Source organism: Apus apus, chromosome 2 (genome assembly GCF_020740795.1).
Source record: "Apus apus isolate bApuApu2 chromosome 2, bApuApu2.pri.cur, whole genome shotgun sequence".
Classification (NCBI taxonomy): Eukaryota; Metazoa; Chordata; class Aves; order Apodiformes; family Apodidae; genus Apus; species Apus apus.
The window spans coordinates 17544833-17568824 of NC_067283.1; the positions used below are offsets into that span (position 1 = coordinate 17544833).

Genomic DNA, 23992 nt, shown 5'->3' on the forward strand with positions numbered 1-23992 from the left:
AACTCCGCGCCCGACGCAATCCACGGGATATCACAGGTAAAATGGATGGAAAGGAACCGAGGAGAATCGCCAAGGTAGTGAAAAGCCTGCTCAGTGGCACGCTCGGCAACTCCAAAACACAGAAGCATTTTTAAAATAAGAAAGCGCGTGCGATGCTGCCCTGACAGCTACAGAGACGGGGCTGCTGGAGTGTTTTATCAGTTAGGAAAACGATTTCTGTCTCTGCTAGAAATTGCTTGTAACTGACAAAATACAGTCACTGCTTTAAGCTTTAACGTTTCAAGATAAAATGAAATGACACCTTTGATCAATGGACGAGACCGAAGAGGGCAGAAAATGAGCAAGGTAATTACCTGTTTTAATTGCATACTTCAGAGTTGTTCTGCAGTTCAATAAAATTTCTTCCAAGGTCTGTGGCTGGTCTGCCAGTTCCCAGTTATACTCCTGGAGCAGCTCATTTGGATAATGGAAATCAATAACTTTCGTTGATCTATCAAAACTTTTTGCCACATACTGAAGTAAAATGTCCACAACGTCTTGTAAGAAAGACATGGTTGTTATTTCCCCGTTGCATGCCGGCAGAAGATCTGGGAACAGAGAAACTGAAAGTTAACTTCGTTTTAAGACCATACACATAGATTTTGGACAAAGGCTTCTCCCATTTCTGTTAGGAAATCTTTTCACTGTGTTCAATACAAAAAGACTGCTTTCATTCGGTAAGTAATTTGGATAAGACTGCATTTGAAGGGACGTTCTGAGAAAGAACACTTCGGTTTTAATATCCTCTCTAAACCAGCAAATTTTGCCCAGTGTATTTCAGACCGATTTTTAAGACAATGAGAGAGCAGGGAAGAAGAAAAAAGGGAAAACAGCTCTCCGGAAAAATAAAGATTGGGAAACAAAGGCTAGAAGCGGCACTCTAAAATCTGCCATTTGCCTTGCAATAAAATACCTTCATTGTGACTCTCCAACGCAAGTAACTTGTTGATAATTTAATGCCTTTTTCCGAGGCGAACATCTTTTGTTTAAGCTGAAGTGCAACGGCTCAGCGAGAGCCATCGAAAGAGAGCCGAGCTGTAGCAGAACCCCCGAATTCGGGGTGACCCGGGAGCGGTGGGACAAGCAGCAGAACAAGTGCAGGGCTCTCAGCAGCGCCTGCCCCGCCGCGCCAACGGGAGCGCGTCTGCCCAGCGCGTTTCTGCAGGAGCTGGGGGCGACGTAGGAGCGGAGCCGCTACCTCCAGGGTCAGGGAAGACGAAGTGCAAAAATACCCTGAATTAAAATAAATCAGGAAGACAGCGCTCTTTGTCCCTCCTCCCCTCAAACCTTAATTACACCGCAGGGACTCCACGGAGAAGGTCGCGGCTGCCCATGTTCCTTAGAAAGAGCAACCTGCAGGCTCCAGCAAGCCGGGATTTTATTCTTTCCCCCCCCCCCGGGATCTTTTTTCTCATTGGGGTTTCGTGTTGTTTTTTTGTTTGTTTTGTTTTGTTTTGTTTTGTTTTTCCCGGCGGGTCTGAGAAACGTCCAGCGCCAGCGGGTGCCGGGAAAGCGCAGGAGCGGGCCGGGACGAGGGGCGCGGAGCTCCGCGGAGCCTCCGCGCACCGCCGGGGAAGGGCAATTTCCCGACCGAACCCGCTGTTGCATTGTTAGTTGGAAAGATGCGGCGTGGCCTGGGAGCAGCGTTACCTGTTGAGTGCAGAAAGGCGTAATTCACCTCCGCTTTTTGGCAGCCGCAGGGTTTTTTGTCGCAGGTACAGGCTGGCCGCGGCTCCGCTGCTCCCGGGGCTGCCCTGGCGCCGGTTTCCACAGGCTTCTCGGCATCTCCGTAGAGCAGGGCTTGACAGCGACATGGATACACGGCCTCAGCACCGCGGCCTCAGGCCCCGTCCCCCCACCGCCCCCCGCCCCGGGGCAGGGCCCGCGGCGCTCCGCGGGCGCTCAGCCTTGCTTCCGCCGCGGGATGCCGGGGCCTCCCTACCCTTACCGCAGAGTTTGTTTCCGATCCCTCCCGTGAACTTCTGGGCAACCTGACACCAGGCTCTGGCTGCAAGAGAAAATGGAGCGGAGGGTCCGTGGGGACGGGCATGGGCCGAGGGCGCCTCGTCCGACACCCGGCACTGCTCCCCAGGACCCCCCTGCCCAGCTGAGCTAGAGCCGCCGTCGTTCCCCGCCGCCCCCGCCTCTCCGTCCCGCCGGTCGAGCTGCTACAAAGGGGTCTCCGGCGACCGGGCAGCGCTGCCTCGGCGGCTCCGCGGCTCCGTCGGGCCGGTCCCGGCTGCTCGGAGCTCCCCTACCTGTGCCGGGGCTCTCGGCGGCCGCAGAGCTCTCCTCGGCCCCGAAGGGCCAGAAGCCGGAGCCGGGGCTTGCCATGGCAGAGGCGAACCGGCGGGGCGGGCGCGGAGCGGCGAGCTGCAGCCCAGGCGGCCTGAGCCGGTGTGCGTGAGTGTGAGTGTGCGGGTGTGTAAGTGCGCGCGTCTGCGCCAGGCGGCGGCAAGCGAAGGGGCGGGGGCGCCCCGGGCCCGCCTGGGTGGGAGCGTCCCCCGTGGGCGCCCCCGGGCCGCGCTCCGCCGCTGCCGCCTGCCTGGGACGGGGCGGGCGGCGCCGGGGGAGGTGCCCCGGCCAGGTGGCAGCGGCGGCTGCCGCGAAGGGTCCCACGCACACCCGGCACCGAAAGGGCTGGGGGAGGCGCTCGGAGCAGAGCCTGGGCGGAGGGGAAGCCTGCGTTGGGGCTGTAGCTGCCCCGGGGGTAAAGGCGAGCGAAGCGCCTTCTTGCCGCCTTCACCTCACCGACGTGCAGCCTCAGACCGGAGGGGCGGGAGCGGGAGGCCGAGCCCCTCCGGCACCGTCGAGCGCTCAGCGGGGGGTGCAGGCTGATTTCCCGGACCTTGGCGCGGGCGCACGCGGGGGTTCAGTGCGGTGCCCCGAGGGGAGGGATGGGACACCGGTCCCTGGGCCTACGGGGAAGCGTCCTCAATCCTGTCAGCTGCAAAGGGCCGAAAAATTTCGTCCTCCTTACTCCCCTGCACCGGGGCACCCCGGCAGCTTCGAGCTGGGGGGCTCCCGGGAGGCGGCGCCGAGGCCGGCACAGCCCCTGCAGCTGCCAGTGAGCAGGGGGCAGACCAGGGCGGGAAAGGGACAGCCCTCCCCGGTCACGGCTTTGCCCCGGCTGGGCCCTGTCCGCAGCGACCGGCGGGGACCCCGTCGGGCCGGGCTGGCGCGGGGGGGCCGTGCGGGGCTGGGGCAGGGGCGGCTCCCGCTCCGCGCTCCCGCGGAGGTGGCGGGAGGGATCTTGTGAGATGCCGCGGCTGCCTGGGGGACGGCCCCCGGCTCCTGCACCTGGCTGGCTCGGCACATCTCCTGCCATTCCCAGGCCGCTCCCGCTGATTTTCCCCCTTGCCCCCTGGGGATGGAGAGCCTGGTGGGGCCGTCCTTCCCGCTTCATCCCCATGGGAGGCAGCAGGTCTCGGAGGCAAGACTGGAGAAGGAGGACAACCGCTCCCCTTCCCTCCCCAGCTTCGGTTTTGAAGGCAACCAAACTCCCCTTTCCACTCAGCTGGTTCCCCGCGGGAGCAGGGAGCCCTTCCTTGCCGTGGCTGTCTCTCCTCCAGCACAGGAGGGATTTCCAGCCCTGAGCCTAGGAGGAAGACAGGTGAGATCGTGCCAGGCCAGGATTTGGCCCTGCCGAGAGCCCTGGTCACCCAGGACCCCCACTGCTCCTCGCATCCAGGCCCTGGGGGCTCCCGGCCTTGCTCTGCCGAGATCATCTCTCTCCACTTTCCACATGAACGCACATGGTTACTGGGACTGTCCCCTGTGAAATCTCAGGGCAATGTCTTGATGTTTTTAAACACAGCTGTGGTGGGAAAGTAAAAGAAAACCAGCCCTAGCACCTCTGAAATCACAGGTCTCCCAGTTTCCACATCACAACAGCTTTAAGGAAATGCAGCTGATACCTCAGGCTTTCCAAGGAGAAAGGCTGCTGTGAATTCTTCCCTGCCTTGCTCGTTCCTGCCCCAGTCCATAGTGTTTTGTCAGTCCTGGGTGTAATTCAGGTGCAGCCAACTGAATCACTGCCTCGTGCATTTTTATTTACTTTACCATGTTAACAATATATAAGAAAGCAACTTTTAAACAGATTTTGAAATTTAAACACTTTATCACAAATTTTACATTGCAGCAAGTTTTAATCTGGTGCACAGCCTTAAAATTAGTTACAGAACAGGAAGCAATGGTTACCTGTCTCTGGGGAAAGGGCCAAGTGTGTGTGGAGGGAACAGACTAAAACGCAAACCCTGTGGCTCGCTGCTGCCGCCAGTCGTAGCATCTGGGAGAGCTAAGCAAGGGAGCAGGATCAGGCCTTTCTACTGGCATCATGAAATCTGCCCTCTCTTGCTTTGCAGCTGGGAACATGCAATTATGAATCCTGAAAGGAAGCACAGCAATTATCGGTGTGGTTTCTGTGAAATAAGGTCTTTTGAATAAGGAGTCAGGGGAAAATTTTAACACAGTGGCTATTGCTTTTATTTCCGCTTAATTTCTAGTGGAACTGATTAAGAATGATCATTACATTTAGGCAGCAATCAACCAGGGAGCGTATTTCTATTCCTTGCTTGGCACCCCAGAAATTACGATTTCTAAAAATCTAATGCAAAGGAGAACAAAGCAAACACGATTTAAAAGTTCATCACTTAGTCACAAAGCTCAGAGGCAGAGGAGAGGGCTGGATATACTTCCCATAAACGGACATCTCCAATGTAAAGATTATACATGATATTGACCTTTAAAACTGGCTACTAGCTTTACAGTAAAGTCAATAATAAAATCGACTGCCATAGTATGCTATCCAATTAATACTTTATGTTTGTTTTCATTAAAGGGACAGTTGCCACAAACAGTTAATCTCAACATTTAGGCATTGTACACATAAAATGATCAGTAATTCCTCTATAATGTGCTTGTATTTGTTTTTCCCATAAAACAATTTATTAGAAACAATAACTAAGGTTTTCTGAAGGTGCATATGGGAATTTGGAAGCTTAACTAGGGAATTATAAACTAAATTATCTATTTTAATTGGTTGAGTAATGAAATGCAAAAAGGAAAGAAATACGCACTGAGGAAAGTAAACTTGATTTAAGCTGCTTATTGTCTAATAATTTCAAGATGTAGCAGTGGCATCTAAAAGAAAGCTGATTTTTATATTAGGTTTTTTTAAAGTATATGATATGCAACTGACAGTGTCCCTTTGCAACGGTGTTGGGCTGTAAACCACAGTAATTCATATTCACATGAACACACACGTTGTAAACTTGAAACATTGGAGATTAAAAAAAAAAAAAAAGGAAGCACATGGTATAAAATGATAAAAAAGATTATGCTAATAAGAGCCAAATGGCAGCAGGAACAGCAGCAGCAGCTAAAACTGCTGGATAAGGCGCCGGCGCTGTGAGGTCTTCCGCAGCAGTCGTCTGTAGTCATAGGGATTATCTTCAGTTTTACTCTCTTCCAGGGGGTTTTCTGCAATCCTAGGCCTACGGATTAAGCAAATAAGTGTTTTAGAAATTAAAGCCAAAACATTTACCTTGGCAAACACTCCTAATCGACTGCTTCACCACCACCCTTGCGGGAGGGGGAAATAAAAGGAGAACGAAAAAATATCAACTGACCTTGCTAGGCCTCTTCCTGTGCTGCATAGAGCAGGCACCTCGGAACAAACACATTATATACTAAAAGCAGATGAACACAGAAGAACAAGATGTTCTTCTATGAAGGGGACATAATAAAAGGACATAAAAGCACTGAGAACATGGGGGTGCTTTGCAGTAGTGTTTGCCTGATGGTTACTGAATCAGCTTTTCAGTTGGCGTAAATTTGTTTGCTCTGTTTTTAACTTGCCTGTGGGGCTCACTCTAAGTGTCCATCTCGGGTTTTTTTCCCTATTCCTTTTTTTCCTTTTCTTTTTTCAGATGGCAAGATACATTTTGGAAGCTGGCTGGAATGGTGAGCTGGCACAAGGTGTTATCATGGAGCAAGATTAAAAATCAAACTCAGTTATTTTAAAGGTATATTACTCTGAAATAATTACAAAAATCTGTAGTGTTCTATACAAGATATGCACTCTACTGCTGGTCCTACACCGGCATCAAAGGCAAACTGCCAAATAAAAAAATACTCAATGCTTCACTTCTCTGGATTGAAATGACTGTATATGATCCCATTTGAGAGATACTGAAGTGCACAAATGCTTATTAATTGCATTCATCAGCTCTCAAGAGGTAACAGTGTAAATTTACAAGTTACACAGATTTTTTTCACTGTGGTAAATTAGGATGGAATCAGAGCAGCACCCAATAGTAAGCTCAGTGGCAAAATTCTCATTAATCTAAACCAGAGCTTGGCATGACAGATTTCATGTAATGAGCCACGGTAGAGACATTTTCCAAGAGATGTAAACTACATGGTAGGTCCCTAATTATATTATTTTTTATTCCATGTCTTCAACACCTTTCTAAAACTATTTTAGACCCTACTTGAAAAATGTAAAAAAACCCCACAAAACAAGAAAAAAATGGGCACAAAACATTCTACAAATATTTTCTCTATTATTATGGATACATTTTCAATTCAGCCATCATCCCAGGCTTAGTGTTTCCCTTAAGCCTTCAACCTAGATATTTTCCAAGTTTTTCTTACATATATGAAGACACAAGAAGATACAAATATGTGAAGATACATAAATATGTGTTTGCATGTACAACGTATGTGAGTGCATTGAAAAAGTGAGAATATGAATTTCCTTAGCCCAGCAGAGATCAAATTCTCTGAAGTCTATGTGGGAAGACAGGAGATGGAGCAAACCCTTCCTTGAGGGTTCTTCTCCTGGCTATTCACCTTGGTGAAGTCCACCACATCTATAAACACATATGCTGACACAGGGCAGCAGGAAAAGGAGGCAGTCAATCTGGTGTCTCATCTGCAGAAAGCAGGCTGAAAGTTCTCAGGAACAGAAGGTTTAGGTTCTGCTGTAGTTTAGTTTGATTTTAGGTCAGAGATTTACAGCAGTTTGTCTATCTCATCTGGCACTTGGGAAGCCAAAAACTAGCAGGCAGGCTGAGCAGCAGTCATGCTAGCATTTGTCCCTGCTGCCTAAAGATGGGGAATTTTCAGCGATACATTTTGCAAGTTACTTTAGCAAGATTCCACAGGTACAAAAAATAGATTTATGTCTAATTTCAAAGTGTATCTTACTTATAAATCTTTTTAATATCTCAGCAAGGTTATGCAACTTTCCCCCCCGTTATTATTTTGTATGAATTACCGCTCAGAAGCTCTTAAAATTGAAGTCCTGCGCTCAGCTGGGTGTCTCTTCTTTTTTGTGGTAGAACTGCTGTCCTTTGAGGTGGAATCAGTAGACGAAATTTCGCGGTAGTAGATATCTAAATCTAACACTTTGTTCATACTGTCAATAAAGAATTACACTGAGTTAGCAGTTTCACTTTTAAATATTATATTCAACATTCACAAACAAGGCAATCAAACATCATTATCAGTTGGCTTTATGTGTTGAGGATCTAGGGAAAGATACATATAAGCACAAACAATCAGTCTCTCTGAAATGGCACTGCTGTATGATGCAGAAGTTGAGAATTTTGAAATGCTAAATACTTTTAGATGTTCATAAGGCAGACATGTGACTGAAATTGTTTGGGTTTGCCATTATACTCAATGGAGAGGCATTTTTATTGTATAATTTGTATGACCTATTTTAGATATCTCTTTGAGGAAGTGATTAATGATTTTCCTAAAGATGACTATTTTTTCTCTGAGTACAAAAAGAGAATCTAAAGCAACTAGTTCAGATATTGGTGTCAGAAATGCAGATGTCTTATTTTGTTAGATGAATGCTATCCAGAGTATCATATGTACAGAAAAAAACAATCCTGACATCCAGTTTAGGATGGCTAGGGAAAAATAATATAATAAAATAAAAGAAACCTGGGGAAAAAAAAAAAAAAAGCAAGCTCTGAATTTAATTCTCACATTGGTAGAAACCAGAAATAACTCATTGATTTCAGTTGCCATGTTCTACCAAAACAGAGTCAGCACATGTAAGACATGGAACTGGTCACCTAGATTTAAAATGAGTGAAACCTGAGGGCAAAAGAGAGAAAACACTCAATTTGGGTTTGTTTTGTTTTTTTGGCTAAAACAACAGTTTTTTTCAAGATCCAAATGACATCAAAAGAAGAGCTGTAACAGACCAGACAAAGGAGACATGGACCTTAAGTGAATCCTTTAAGCAGTGGCACAATCAAATGCAATTTAAACTATGGTTGAATTAAGCCAGATGCTGTGAGCACATAATACATGTATATAATGTATGTCATGTAACTTCCTTAAAGATATGTATTTTAGATACAGAGTCTGTATTCTGCAACCTCAGCCAAGGATAGTGCTAAAAGGCCGTTCATCTTGCATCTCTGACCAGGCTACGATAGCACACATGCTATCAAAGCAGTGTTACTGGGGAGCAGCAAAAAAAAAAGCTGAACTATAGAAACACAAATAAAATAAAATTATTATATATGTCAGGAGCTGTGAAGCTGGTGTACAGCACACATAAAAGGTTCTAAGATACAGAAGGGTAGAATATATCTATTGTTTCATTTCTGCAGAGATCCATCAAAATAGGTTAGTTACACTGTGAATAAAAGAACTCTGAAATTTTGATGTCTACTCTTCTTTACCTGTTATAAATAATTATTTTTAATTTTTTAAGTATATATTTCCAAACAGTAATGTATGAGAGCAGTCTTTGTATTTTCGCTAACAAAAAAACCCTGGTTGCTCATTTGCTTTGACCGGAATTTTAAGCACCTTCAATTATTTTCTATGTCAGAACTATCTTTGATGTGGACCTTATCTTAACTTAGTATTGTGCTTACGTTGCCATGGTAAAGGACCATGCTGTAGAACTGAATGACTGAATTCTGTAATGGATTTTTGTTATTGAAAATTGCGTATTTTAACTTGGTATATGATGCCCTTCCTGTTAAACACCAAATTACCACGCATTTTTAATGCTTTATTCTCCTTGTTAAAGTACAGCTAAGAACTAATTCTAGAGTACAAGAATGACAATAGTGAGATAAGAAAAAAATACCTTTCTTTTCTTGGTCTCCGTTTTTCATCTTGTATTGATTTCTAGGAAAATACAAAGTAATTACATATACTAAAAGGAAAGTTTATGCAAAGATACAATTCATCAATATGTTAGGTAGGAGAGTGTTGTGTATTTTTTGTTAAAAGAAAATATAGATAATTAATTTGTGGAACAAGTGCTCCCAAAAAATCTTTGAGACTAAGTGTTGGCATTGTTACTCCCAAATTGCAGTTGCCCTGTGGTGCAGAAAGGATGAAGTAATTGTGATCAGAAAAAAAAAAAAAAAAAAAGAAGTTCTAAAACTTTCAAATATATCTAGTTGTTTTAATGAAGTTGGCAATGCTATCTCACTGAGACAAATTTACTGTGATGCCCTGAAAATTTCCATGAATATAGGCAACACAGTGGGAGCAGGCATAATCCTCTTCTCATTAATGTCAATGCAGTCTTGTCACAGGTTTTAGTGGAACAAAATGGACATCTAAGGAGCAGCACACTAGGTGGGAAAAGCACCTTTAGGATACAAAACACTGAGAAATGCAGAGGGAGATTTATAGGGAACGTGAATAATTTCTTATCTCTATTAGATTTCTGTCCCTACACCCAAAACAATGCCATACTGCAGCATCTAAAGCATCATGCTTCAAACCCACTATTTTTGAGTGCAGATGTTCTTGATTTTGGTCCTAACTGTGTTTCTTCAAATGAGTGAAAGCTTATTAAAATTAGTGAATCGTACTATTCCAAAGTGACTGGGAACCAGAAATCCTGATGGACGGACACCTCTTAGGCAGGTAAATGCACAAGACATATAATTTCAAAAGAACTGGCTGATCTAAGGAAACAAACCCCAAAATAAACTTTAATGCCTTGTATGATCAATGAGCTATTGTCAGACTTCATTTGTATCTATGCACCACTTTAGCTCATTTGATAAAGAAAGAGATGAGTGAGAACGGGAGGTGTCTGATTAGTGTTGTGACAGAAACATCTGTTTTTGCAGAATGTCTTCACTTTTAGGTGATCTGGGCTTGATAAACATCTGTGAACACATCTGCAGGTCACAGAGATTTTTAATAATGTAGAAAGTTCATAATAGCTGGAAAAGTCAACTGCCTTCAAGTTAGAGATCAATGAGTTGCTCAAGGTCTAAGAATTTAAGAACTACCAGGTCTCCTTTTTAAGTATCAGCGAATAGGTATTTATACTGAAACTTTCCATTATCAGTGTGAGGAAGACAGGCTTCTCATTTTTCATGAATTCTTGAAAAATACAAGTAATTGAAGGTAATATTGATTAATGCCTTGAAAAGCTGCTGCTGAAAATTTGTTTAAAATTTCCCCAGTGTTACTGCAGTTTTTGTTTGCACTGAAGCAATGGCCGTTTTCTGATACGGAGCTGGCCGAGTAACAAATTAGCTTTCAGAAAATACTGTGTTCCTGACTGTATGGTCTCGGCTTTCTAGATATGCATTTACTTCAGAATTACACCTTGCCTCAGAAATTTCCTAATACAGAACTCGGTGTCATGCCTTTCATTTCAGTCCTTTATCTCACCAGTTTTGCTTTCACAAAACAAATCTTACGTGCCAATTTATTTTTAAGAAGACCATTTCTTTGCAGAATCTCACTGTTCCAAAGCTGTGTTTTTTCGAAGCCCCCATAATAAAACATAGCCATATTTGTCTTTTTTGGTATGCCAGACACAACTCTCCCTAAAGGCCCTGGTGACACCTTCTGTTGAAAGGAGAAGCAATTGCTACGGTTAGTTTATTAGCTGGGCTCTCACCGGCTGTTAAAATAGGTCACTAAGATACAGGCACCTCGAGCAAATCAGTTTAATTGCTTTTTTTGTTGGAACTGCATTCTGAGCTGCTTTTACATTTCCTGTCTTTCTGCCTTTTTTTTCTTTTTTTTTTTTCTTTTTTTTTTAAATATATAAGGGCACTGAAGTCTAGAGGGGAAAGCAGCCCCTGGTATCTGAGCTTGAACCAAAGGTTATATATAGAGACACTCATATCCATTAGTCTCCTGAGGTGTTGGTATTTGCCAATTCCTTCATAATCACAATCTGACACATTTGTAAAGGAAGTTACAGTGTGCATACTAATACAGCCTATTTTAATATTTGCTCTCTCTGCAAGATCAAGCACTAATTTAGACACCCAAAATAGCTCTCCGAATGAACCTGCTCCTCTCTTGTGACTTACAAAGAAACTAGAGATTGGGCACTTAATTTGTGTAAAAAAGTGCAAATGCTGCCTCTGCACATAATGAATTTATGTATGTCTAAGTACAAAACTAAAAATTGGCCTGACCCAAAGCCCTAATCAGGGTAACTCTGAACCTTAACAATTTCAAATCTAGTTTGAGATAGAAGTTTGTGGCCTGCCTCCTTTCAGCAGGTCACAATTTTTATGTTGTATCAGAAAGGAATACAGGAAATTGGGCAATTAGAAAGAAAGTTAAGGTAGGAATTATCTGGCAGTTTTAGTCCACAAAAGCTTAGTAAACTCACATGTATTAGAGTGTAGTAGGTGGAGTCTTCTGGATTATTTAATGTTTTAGGCTTCCGTGGCCTCCTTGGAGGTCTCTGCTTTGGGCGTGATTCTTCTACTTTGGCTGCAACTGTAAAAAAGCAGAAGATAGCAATGTTTATTTCTTTACAGAACAGGAGGCTTTTACAAAAACAGGAGATAATTTCACCAAAGAGAGCAGAAAAATCCACATAGCGACTCTTACGGCTTGCAGGAATCCAGAAAGCAACTGTTTGGGGCATTTCTATGACCAGATTGGAAAGCAGAATAGGTTTATCCATTTCAGTCCTGACTCCCACACAGACACATGCCATATAATGAATGTCAGGCTGGAACAGCCCAGCAATCTGCCTGGCACAGGCCTTTCCTCATGAGAAGGGCTGATGCTCCACATTCAGAAAAGGACTCTGAAAAGTACTGGCTCTGGAAGGTGACCATCTCATAGCAGGGACCTGGATGGTGGGGAGGTTGTATTTTCAACCTTAGTTCAATCATTAAGGTAATGAATAAGGGAACTAGCATTAGAACTCCAATTCACAGGTTAGTCCTCTACATTATCATGGTGTACATTCTCCCCAAGGTCTCCTGCTAAGGCTGTTCTGTTTCAAACCCAATCATGTACCACTGGGAAACACAGCACGACCATGTTCAGCACATCCAGTGTAATCTAGTTTAGTGTACTTAGCTTCTGGTCTATTTCTACAAAAACTTTCTGCAACCATGAAAAAATGTTTTCATTCTACTGGAAACAAAATCAAGATTTTAACATAAAATGGAACTGCTGCCCTCTGGCAGACTCCAAACTCAGAGTTAGACGCTGATTTGTGGGTTATGTTGGCTGGGACATGAGGAACTAGACCAATGCCCTGGATAATTGCTTGTTAAAAAGCTATATGCAATTCTGACAGTGCTAAGATTTAGGGCTGGCAAGGGTCCTTAGGCTCATAGCTTCTGAGATCACAGAACTGATTCTTGGGGGCTGAGGAATCCCAAATGTACAGTGTGGTGAGCATGATCACCTTACATAAGAATCACAGAATGTCCTGGGTTGGAAGGGACCTATAAAGGTCATCTAGTCCAACCCCCCTACAATAAGCAGGGACATCTCCAACTAAAAGAGATTTCTCAGAGCCCCATCACCTTCAACTATAGAAAAAGTGAATAGAGGGCTACAGCAATTCCTTCATGATGAAGGAGGTGGGGATTGCAGGGCAGCAGAACACCTATGATAGAGATGGGTCATGGAGGCACATACATGAATGAAGTCATGGCACAGGATGTAGGCATGGTGAACAATGTGTATATTGCATTATCCAGTGAGGCTTTAGATTGTTCTTGTCCCATCACAGAAGTATTCAGAGGACAGTCCATGAGAAAAAGCATGTCCTTACTCATAAATGTATCTACCTTTTGAGTGGACTGAGGATCTAGCTCGCAATTAATTACTGAACTGTATTCTGCTGGTCTTACCCTCTTTCATATGAAGTGACTTTTAACTCCATAACCCCCATGTGCTAACTATATGTGATTGAGTCTTAGAAGGAAGAATGTATGTTGTTCTTTAATGACCATCAGAAACCCTTTTACATGATAAAAATAAAAACTCTCCCATGTACGTCAGACATCTTTTTAATTAAGGAGGTGGCACAATCATTTTAAATGAGAAACGATCAGTAATACATCAGTGTTGACTCCTGCAAAATTAGCTAAGTTTTTTGTTCTGTGTGATAAATAAAGGCTTGTAAAGGTCATGGATATACAGAGGAGACATGATGAATAATGTTAATTTGAATTGTAGCTGGATAATGATTACATTTATTGTTTTGGTTTCTTACCTGAAAGGCAGACTGCTTCTCATGTAATGAATGAACAAGTATCTTTTAACATTTTGCACTTAAGAGAACAATGGTGTTTTTCTAAGCCAGGGTATGGATAATTCACTTTAAACTATAAAATGTAGATGAAATAAATTCATTTCAGTAACTTGTATTAAATATAATTTATATTTTTTATTTGAATAGGAATAGTAGGCCTGACTGTGCTCTTTTGTGGGCTGTTGTCACCCTGCTGCATTTCAAATGAGTCACCTGGAGTTATGTGAGTTTTCATTTGTGACAGAGGAGAAGCATATCTTCTGTATTTTATTTTTAAACACAACGGGAGCCTAAACTGGAAACAGTACCTTAAAAAAAAAACATTAAAATTCAATGTAGTTGAATAGAAACACCTAACTCCTTGTCTGGAGGGCATTTTCAGAAATTGTGTCAAAGATCACGACTGTACGAAAATCTGGAAAAAGAAAATTAAGCCGAATTGGGGGCTTTAGGAAAATCCCAAGGAAAAGGCTCTCATAATGCCAAAATTTGTTTATTGTTCCCTAGGAATTCATCACTATGCATGCTGTTCTGTTATTTAATTTATCACTGTCAAACACATGAAGCATTATCGTATTCTAGATTAAAATTATTTCCACTGAAATTCCTTGTATTAATAATGTGCATATGCTTTGCAAAGAAGACTCCCCTTGCATTCAAAAAAATAATTTTGACAATGATAAGGGCTTCAATAAGAAACATCTTTTCATTTCAGCATGTGTTGTGCATACCTATGAGCTATGCAAAAGAACAGAGGGGACATAAATACCATGTTGGGGCAGACAGCCTTCTAAGCTTGAACCTCTGTAATTTCTTTTTACAATTATGTAAAATGCAATTTGGAATGTTGTCTCCAAATTTCACAGCGAGTAAAAAATAGTTTGATGGATTTAGTTTTCTTTGTTTCACCAGAAAGTGAACCTGTGTTTTCCTTCAGCACTTATATTTGTGTGTTCACTGCTACTGAAATAAAGCTGATGAAATAGTTGCTTGTATTGGATAACTCACTGCACAAGGTAAAATTTGCTTTTTCATTAGTTGCTGATAATTTGAGAAATCATTTACTTAGTAGACGTAAAGGTGGAAGGCAGATTAGATACCCAAGCCTGATAAATGGTGAGTTTGATGCACTTCTTTTCCAGATGGCCTGTACCCTTCTGCAGTAGGCAATGAAGCAGAAAGAAGGAGTAAAATCATTCACTTATTAATAGGCCAATTATCTTGCTTCTAGAGTCCATTACAAAGAAAAGGTTTTTATTTAAGCTCAGTTTCTCCATAGTAAAATATCTTATAGCCTATTTTTTCTTAAGACTTCAAGTATCTCTAGCAAGATCTGACCATGCACTTTATATATAAAAGAAAACAGATGCTTTCTATCTAAGAAACACTTAAATATGTATGTTACAACATTGATACAAAAACCATTGACAACAGTAGCTGTTAAAGCACTTTGGAAATGTAAGGCTGGCATTGTCATCCAGCAGGGGAAATGAGATGCACAAAGCAAGACGCTCTGAGACTTGCTTAAGGTTATGTCCCAGTTAGTCACTAGCACAGCTAAGGATCTAGACTAAGTACAGTCAGTACTCAGTCAAATGAATGAGGTTTTGCTCTCATGACATGGATGCTTTGCTTTTGAAGCTTAACAGTGAATTTCAGCTATGCTGTAACCCATGCCCAGGAAGTTACATCTCTGCTGCCCAAACCTGAAGCAGACTGTCAGAACACAAATTTGATTAAGTGAGGATGGGAAGTTTAATAAAAGTGAAGGTTATTCTCCATGGGAATGAATGAATTACAGAGTTAAGGGTCAGCAACGGCATGTGAACACTGTGGCTGCCAGGTAACGCTATGGAAGGTTTAGCAAATCTATGGAAAATTCCTTATTCCTATCAGTATCTCAGCTAGCTCATTTAACACTACCTCAAAGGTTTCTACGTAAGTTGCATACACACTCTTCCACTCTATGGTGTTCAGTGACAAGGTATTACTACTTTCATACTCAGTCCTCACTGAAAACTCCAAATACACTGAAAAAATAAGAAGAGGGATGATGAAATCTGGGACCAGCTCATTTAATGTACGTGAATCCTGAACAGCACCACAAACTATGGAAACTGCAAAGAGCTGCATGTGCTTGAAACATTCAAGTATGAGCAAGAAATGTCTGAATAAAGATGAGTCAGTATCAACAGCCCTTTAGGTTGAATTGTGTCTGCACATTCAGACATACAACAATAAGCTTGGAAGACAACAATCTCAAGGAATCAACATCCATGGATGCTAATGTAAATCAATGTATGACTTACAACAGATCTTATACTGAAGACTGGAAAAATAGTATGGTTACAGCTGTGATAAGCATCTAAGTGATCAAAAGTCTCTATTTATTAGGCTACCTGGAGAAACAGATAAACCTGTCTTCAGGTCGTTTAAATGAAATGTTATATGCTTGATTCAGTGCTATTCCACATCTCATGGGGGCAGGAAGTGTAAAGCCAGGCTCACAATAAAGCAGGAAGAAAACAAGAGTAAGAACAGTAATAGTATAGGGTTTGTAGAGGGGTTTGGAAGTAATCAGAAAAATGCAAATGTGGTAACTGGAATTCCAGGACTTGATAATGAGATGTGAACAGCTATTACTGCTCACATTTATGTGCATACCTTTTTACTGTCCTAATTGTACACAGTATGAGGATGTAATTACTCACGTATGGGATTTCCACATAGAAAAGCACTGCTTTTTAATACTCTGGTTAGTAATTTTTAGGTATTGTTTATTCATGGGATATTTACCATAGCCAGATTTTGAAATTAGAGTTGATGGGTGCAAATGCTTAGCAACCTGGAGAAAACAGAGGGATCATTCTGGCACAGACCTAGAACTAGAAACTGCAAGAGATGGAGAACTTCCCAATTGCATCCCACAGAAAGTGAGAGTGTTTGATCTCTCATGCCCAAGTCCTGCTAGCCCCACTGAGGGAAGTGGATTAATCCTCTGACACTAATACTCTCATTTTGGAGAGTCTGGTGACCTGGGATTATTGCTATTTAGGAGAAGATGTTTAAGGAAAATGGCTGTATTCTGCTTCCACAACCTCCCAAATCTCATGCTCAGCATGGATCTGATTAGCTCCCAACACAGCTATGTCCTGGCTGCGCAGTGTCCAAAGGCCCACTGTAGTAGATGAGAATGACCAAGCAGTAGTTCTTGACTACCCTGATTTTCTCCAGTCCCATGCCTGGGTGCTCCCTGGCTGGCCACTCACTCACAAAGACCAGCCAGTGGATACTGCTGTGCACACCCAGTGCTACACAGGCTCTCTTTTCCTTGAAAAGGCTGCCCACAAAACCTGTGCAATAGTGCTGCAGCAGGAGGAATCCTGGATGAAAACCCTGCCTGCCTCACTGTTTTGTGTACCTGAAAAGATCCTCAGCTGCACCTGAGTTCCATGTGAATTTCATTCTAAATATAGAAAATTCTCTTCCTGAGATTTTGTACTTGAACTGTCATTTAATACTTACAAGGATGGGCACCATTATTCATCTGGAGAAAAAAATATAAATAAATTGCTCCCATAATGATCAAATTCCCTTGATTTCAGGCTTGGATCTCAAAAACTTTGACAGTGGCTATTTGTGCGTTTATTCTGTCACCACTGTAACCCAAGGCTCACTAGCAGTCCAAAGGTGCAGCCCTGGGATGCAGCCATTATGTTTAGCTGAATGCATTTAGCAAGCAAATATAACCTACCCAGATATTCAATCCACAGGGAACATTGTTTATTCCAGGAACCTTCTGCAGCTCACTTTATGCATTTTTATAAACACAAATAAATTTACTTAAGAACAAGTTAACCTTGTGGATTTAGCATTCATTTAGCCTTTTTGCTCATATCTTTTTTAAATGGCAGGCTTTGCATTTTAAATAAAATAAACAGTTTTGACAAGCAGAACATTTGTCAAAGAAGGCCATGCAGCTGCCCCACAGTTCCTCCCCTTCTATGGATAGCAATGTAATAAAATATTTTATCAGAGGAGCCAGTAAATTCTCAAACTGAACAACAGCCACCAAGCCACAGATGAAGGCAGATAAGTATTCTTATCTGACATACAGCTATAAAGTACAATTCACATGTTATAGCTGTAAAATGACATATAAAACTAGTGAAGCTGAGGAAGAAGTGTACATAAATGTAAATGACCAAAGTAATTACAAATGGCAAATACATGATTTAAAGAGCAGCTAAAGCTCAACAATCATTGCCTTCATAAGGGTAGGACAGTAAAGGTAGCCCTACAGGGTCATCTGCAGAAAAAACATCCTTCTGTAAATATGCATGTATAAATTGTACTATAACACACAGGGTAGGCAAGAAGACAGGAAGGCTTCTCCCTGTTTAATAGACAGTGGATTACTGACCATGTCTACCTGCTTCACTTTAGCATGATAGCCTGTGATACATTACCTCAAGTCTTTGTTTTATGTATTTATCTTAATATATTGCATACAGAAGTAAAGTTCAATATCCCAAATGCTGGTAATTAATGTGTTGCAAATAGTACAACCTAAATTATATGAACACAGGCCTGTTTTTACTTAAATATTCTCTGTATCTAGTTAGATCATATTTGCTCGAATAAACATCTAATTAAGTTTAAACAACACAGCTTTGTGATTAAGCTCAGTAATGCTTAGGCTCCAACTGACTCTCACAGGCAAGATGGGAATTACTGCAGCATTTTCTCTTCCTTCAGTACCCTGTTGCATTGATCATAGCTGGAAAGGAAATAGTTATCCTCTTGTGTGAATTATGTTTGAATGTAGAAAAAGAAATTCACATTCCACACCAAGAAAGATCTTCCAGTGGACTGGTTAGTAGTTATAAATATGGCTGTGGGGATGTGAGGAATCAGGGCTCGGGTTCCTGCTGCCATCGCTCCGTATCTTAGCTGAGCACTGAGCCTGGCACCCACTGTCCAACCATGCTGCAGAGAGTGAAACTTCTCATCATGGCCAGGAAGTCTGGCAGAACACACTGTTAGACTAGAGTCCAGCTGGCCTTCCTTCTTCTTTTTTTTCAAAGTTCCATGTCTGGCAAAAGCCAGCTTTGTTACATTTATAAGGAGTAGCCATGTCAGTTGTACAAGGTACTTGGGTCAACAACAGAACACAGCAAGCACAAACGATGGCTGCCTGGCTCAGACCAGCTAGGCAAGAAGGGCCAAGGAGGCAGACCCAGCCTAAAATGTAATACTGCCTGTTGTATCAAGGACAACCTGGCTACAGAAAGATTTGGAACATGAGTTCTAATGAGAACTGGAGGAGGGCTGTTTTTCGGGTGGTTTGACTTACTGAAGCAGAGCATTCAAGTGAGTGACGAGGTGGGCAGCAGTAAACAGGCTGGAAGGGCCTGTTTGATTTGAGGTGGAGCGAGGTAGCTTGTGCTTTACAATGTTTAAGGGCAGGTCTCAGCAAGTAGGACAACTTCAGCTGGCCTGTGCTTTAGTGGCACATTTTTCTGTAGTGAGCTCAGTCATAGCTTCTCAGTCAAACAGCACCGACTATTTCATTTAAATGCAGTCACCTTTGAAAAGAGTAACTTCTGAGCTCTGTATTCACCTTGTCTATGTGGCAACTTGCAGAAATTTAATAAAAAACCCAAAGTGTGTGTTCACCATATTTATTTGGGGAATAAAAAAAGTGCAAAAATTCTGCATGAGCCATTTTGTAATGAGCATGCGTTGACTACACAGTATGTTTTTATCTGTATGAATATGAGCATTCAGGACTCTCTTTATGATGCTTCCTACTGTTTAAAGTTATGATTACTGTTGCTGACACTTTTTGCAAAAGGCAGTTAGTCAAGGTAGCAAGCATTCAATTTTTGCATCCATTAGAAAAAAAAAAAGGGGGGGACTTTGTAAGTAATCAGAATTTCCATAAAGATTGTACCTGGTGTACAAAAGAGCTAAGTGCTGTCATGTTGCACATGCAACATATATTTATTGGGAGAAAATATAATGAAAATAAACCTTCCTTTTGTTAAGACCACAAAACATTAGCTTGTAAAAAAAATATTATATTTGCATCTAGTTATTAAAATGAGGCAAAAGACCCGATGGCTTATGCAACTCAACAACTTCTGTGTTGCCTTAAAAAGTATTTTGACTTAGTTCAAAGAAATGTATGACATTTTTCTTGTTGATGTTCAAAAGGATACAACGCAGCACTTCCACACTCTTTACCATTGGAAAAACACTGTATTGTGACATGACAGAGGTTTAAAGCAGTGGGACATTTTCAGTGGTAAAGGGAAGTGAAGTGGCTGATGGGTCTACCACTTTAAGCAGGTGTGGGAAACTGTTCTTTGCTTCCTGGCTTGTGACAGCAGGGTTGCATACACAGAGGACAAACTCTGGCTTCCTTTTGCCTCCTGTAGAGCTACTTAAATTTATAGGAATGTGAAGGGTAGACTTTGCTCCATTCTGCAAGTGGCATGAACAGATTGATACATTTTCACCTGGTTCACTTGGGTAAGTAATGAGATCTTTAACTGATAAAATGGGGATTTGAGTATCCCTCTATCTACCTCTCTTCTCTAGCTTCTGTAGGAAAACATGTAAGAACCAAGAGTTATTCTTCCAAAGCATGAATTTTAATGCTTCAGGTTTATCTTATTTATTAAATATTCCTGTTTTTTAACAACTCAGTACAAACCCATTAACGACAATCACAAGCATTGCTCTGTCTTTAAGGAAAGATTATGGTACTTGGTTCTCCATTTCACATCTGTCTTATCTTGCAGTGTTTGGTATTAGAAACAGGTTGGACTACACAGATTACCTCCTGGCAGTCAGTATACACTTAGAGATTTAGATTTTGTAAACACCAAGCTCCCATTTTAGCAGCTTGCCCATTGGAGAGGAGTGCAAAGTGGGGCTGAAGTACTCTTAGGATATCTTCAGTGTAGCCATGGGAACAGAAAGAAGTTTCAGCATACATGACAACCAAATCCACAGTGTTATAACTAAAATAATAGTTAGCTCTGGGCAGCAAGGGACACTCTTGGATCTGATCTCAGCTGTGCAGGGGTGAGCAGAGACCTCCCCAGAGGCAGTGAAGTGGCACAGGCTGGCACAAAAGCCCCTGCAGAAATTGAGACCCATCTAGTCATCTGCCACATTTGTACTCATCTTCCTCTGTATCTGTGGCCCAAGACAGACTGAGGAAATCTCCTGTTACATCTATGCCAGCTGAAGAGGCTTGAACATCTCAGCTCTTCGTGGACCTCTCTTTGGGGTACAGGTCTTAATGATCTGCATGCTCTGAATCCCATGTCTTCCACCTTTATTCTCCCAGTACTCCTCCCCACTGCCACCTAACTTGCTCCAGCTGTGCTGGTGTTTTGGGAACCCCCACCAGCCATGTTAATTGGAATATAAATAACTTTGGAATGTATTTTCAGAGATAATGTACTCTTAATTGTGTGAGTTAAATGGATGCCAATTACTAATAAAACTTTGCTTGCAACTTTATGGACACACCCAGTGGCATGGGTAGGAGTTACAAGTTTTGATAGCCTCAGTTGCACTTGTGGATACCTAAACTTTACTCAGCATAAATGTGACAAACTTTGGTAAGTTACTCAGCATAGTACCTAAAAAATACTTTGTTTTTAAAACATAGTTCCATACCTTACCAATAGCACAAAGAGTTACACAACATAGCAGTAAAAAAGAGCCAATGCGGAATTTTTACTAAATAAAAGTATTTCTAGAGATGTTATGTCTAGGTCTTACAATGATTCGTTCATCAATCTTAAGCAATACTGAAATAAAATTCCAAGAAAATGGTAAATATGTAAATTCCAACCAGACTTGGATGTATCTCTGGAAACTATGTTCCAGACATGCCCTTATATGGGGTTTAGTACAAAAATGAACAGTCTGAGGTATACAAGAAGCCAGAGCTAAGTAATCTGTTAGTTCCCTGGCTTTTAAAAAGATGACTGGGAGTCACTTCTTGACAGTCCTGTTTACAAATGAAAATTCTGCTAGCAGCAAGGTTCAACATTACCTGACTGACAAACATGAGAAGAAAGTTGGCCATTAGCTTGCTTATCTTTGGAGAGTGTAATGGGTCTCAGCTGATGTGACAATATCATTTCATTCAATTTTTGCTGCAATGCTAAGTAATCTTCAGATAATTTTGATATCTGAAAAATATAATACAGGATTTTACATTATTTTATAAATAAATATCTATGTTCCAAGGTAACAAAAGGTAAAATAGTAGACTACAGACTGAATTCAAAAAGTATTGCTCTACCCACTGCAGTGTAGGCCCCTACCACAGTTACTTCCCCATCCTCCTTAAAGAAAAAAACGAAGAAGAAATAATAAAGACTTGTATGAAACTCCACACTGCAGCCCAGTCCTGCAGCTGCTTCATGTTGGTTCACACAGGTGAGTGGACAGTGCCTTGCTGATGCAAAATAGCTGCTACAGCTGAAGGCATGCTGCTGTGCACGTTGAGTCCTTGACATCGACACAGCAACTTCTAGTTTCATTTGTAGAGACATTTCACAAGTTTACTGAATTTTAAGGGCCTTGCCAGGTAAATGTGCATTTCAACAAACAAAGGCAAATCTTCTTAATTTAACCTGAGCCAGGTTAAAAGTAGCATATATGTTTGCCAATGCTCTAACTTTGTCTTTCCCTCCTTTCTGAAAAGAGGGAGGGAGGGTTAAGGAGGTTCTCTTGCAGCTCAAAATACGCATTTTTAGAACACTCATTACAACATCTCAGTCTCAGTATAGAGAGTAAAACCTTGGTGCCCCTGAAGGCAGCAATATAACTTTACTATTCTGTTATTGCTCAGGGTATTATGCTCAACACATGTGGCTTACAAACTTCTTACCTGCCGTGAAAAGGCTGCTAAATCACAAGCCTCTTTCTCTGAGTCTCCCTTCAGTGTCTTAGAGTCTTCAGCCTCAGTACTGGTGCTTTCTTTATCTTTTGGTTTTTTTGGATCATTATTTTGACGCTCTGCTGCTTCTGTTGTCTCCTTTATAGTTTTCTCTACACTTTTGCAAAGTAGTTTCCCTTCTTTTCTGAGTTGTCCCCTCTTTTTGTAACCCCGGTAACTGCTCTGAATAATCACTGCTGCCTTCTCTTTGTCTTCTGAACCTTGTTTTTCTGCCTCAACCTGCTTCCATGACCCTCTTAGTGACTCTTTTCTCTCAATTCCTTTGCATCCTGTAGGCATCACTGCTTTATGTTTCAGGTGATTTCCTTCCACATCTCTGTCAGTCCTGGGCTGGTCCACCGCAGATTCTTGATTTTGCCCATCAGCACTGAGCGTGTCTTGATTTTCTTGCTCTTGCTGGGGACCAGGTTCAGCTGTGATTTTCAGAGATTTCCTAGACAGCTCTTCCAAGGAGGCCTGTTCTTCACCTTCACCAACATGTTCTACTACAGGGTTCTCCTTCACAGGAGCTCCTTCTCCTTCACTAGTTGTTTTCTGTTGCTCCTGTGTATCCCCTGTGTGACTGCACTCAGAGCACTCGCTGCCAGCAACAGCATCATCTTCATCTTGAGTTTCCTTGTTGGCTGCTTCTTCCAGTGCATCATACTGAGCTGGCTTCAGTTGTGCTTCGAGGAATTCCACAGCAGATAATTCTTCCTCTGCTATTTTTTCACGCTCTTCCTTTATTATTTTACGGACTCTGTAGCCTCTGTAATGGCTCTGAACAATGATGGCTGCGTTTTCTTCTGTTTTAGGAAGAGCACCCTTCACTCCAGCTGGGCTTTGCTCATTGTCTTGAAGTTCTTCATCCTTTTCCTTTTTGCTAATTGATCCTGTATTTTCAGTTTGTTTCTTTCTAAGTGATTCCCTGAATGAAATAGAGTTTTGGGCAAAAATTATAGCTGAAGGAGATGAAGGATAGTCACAAAGGCAGTTTACAACTGCCTTTTCTGGTGTTTGTGTACTAAATGGCAATTTGATACATTGCAATATGGGAAACATTTAGTGCATGTAGCTGGAATTAAAGACAGCAAACAAAACTCTGTCTTTCTGATGATTATTAGTTAAACAGAGAAGGGACATCCCTGTTACACTCTTAATAGAAAATTGCTAGGGGGACAATCTAGGCTGCATGAGGGCTGATAAAATAGTAAGTAATTAATTTAATTGTTAAAAAAAACAAGGCAGAAACTTTCTAGCACCCCCAGTATGTATAAATAAACACAATGCTAGATGTATTCATGAAAGAAAACTGTGTCAAGTCACACTAGGAATGCAAAAACAATGATCCTGGGCATAGGTCCAGGTCAAATTTTAAAGACCTAATTCCTTAACTGCCTTTGGGACCATCAATAAAAACTTAATTGCCAGGGCAAATCTGCCAA

The 23992-nt window shown here is 42.0% G+C and overlaps 2 protein-coding genes across 3 annotated transcripts in view; both read right to left on the reverse strand.

Annotated features, from left to right (window-relative positions):
- GAD2 (glutamate decarboxylase 2) overlaps positions 1–2394 on the reverse strand; it is a 40761-nt gene extending 38367 nt beyond the window's left edge. The window contains exons 1-4 of one of the 2 annotated variants that reach the window (XM_051611901.1): positions 2298–2394; positions 1988–2047; positions 1690–1839; positions 354–587 (exon numbers count right to left, since the gene is read on the reverse strand). In XM_051611901.1, the coding sequence (XP_051467861.1) occupies positions 354–587; positions 1690–1839; positions 1988–2047; positions 2298–2373 (520 nt within the window). In that variant the 5' untranslated portion in view covers positions 2374–2394. Of the gene's footprint in view, positions 1–353; positions 588–952; positions 992–1689; positions 1840–1987; positions 2048–2297 lie in introns of those variants that run through there. The other variant, XM_051611902.1, reaches the window with a different exon arrangement.
- Positions 2395–4184: 1790 nt separating this feature from the next.
- MYO3A (myosin IIIA) overlaps positions 4185–23992 on the reverse strand; it is a 106834-nt gene continuing 87026 nt past the window's right edge. Inside the window, exons 30-35 of the mRNA XM_051612236.1 lie at positions 22500–23475; positions 21657–21795; positions 11684–11793; positions 9167–9207; positions 7322–7462; positions 4185–5534 (exon numbers count right to left, since the gene is read on the reverse strand). Coding sequence (XP_051468196.1) covers positions 5420–5534; positions 7322–7462; positions 9167–9207; positions 11684–11793; positions 21657–21795; positions 22500–23475 — 1522 coding nt within the window. The 3' untranslated portion in view covers positions 4185–5419. The remainder of the gene's footprint in view (positions 5535–7321; positions 7463–9166; positions 9208–11683; positions 11794–21656; positions 21796–22499; positions 23476–23992) is intronic.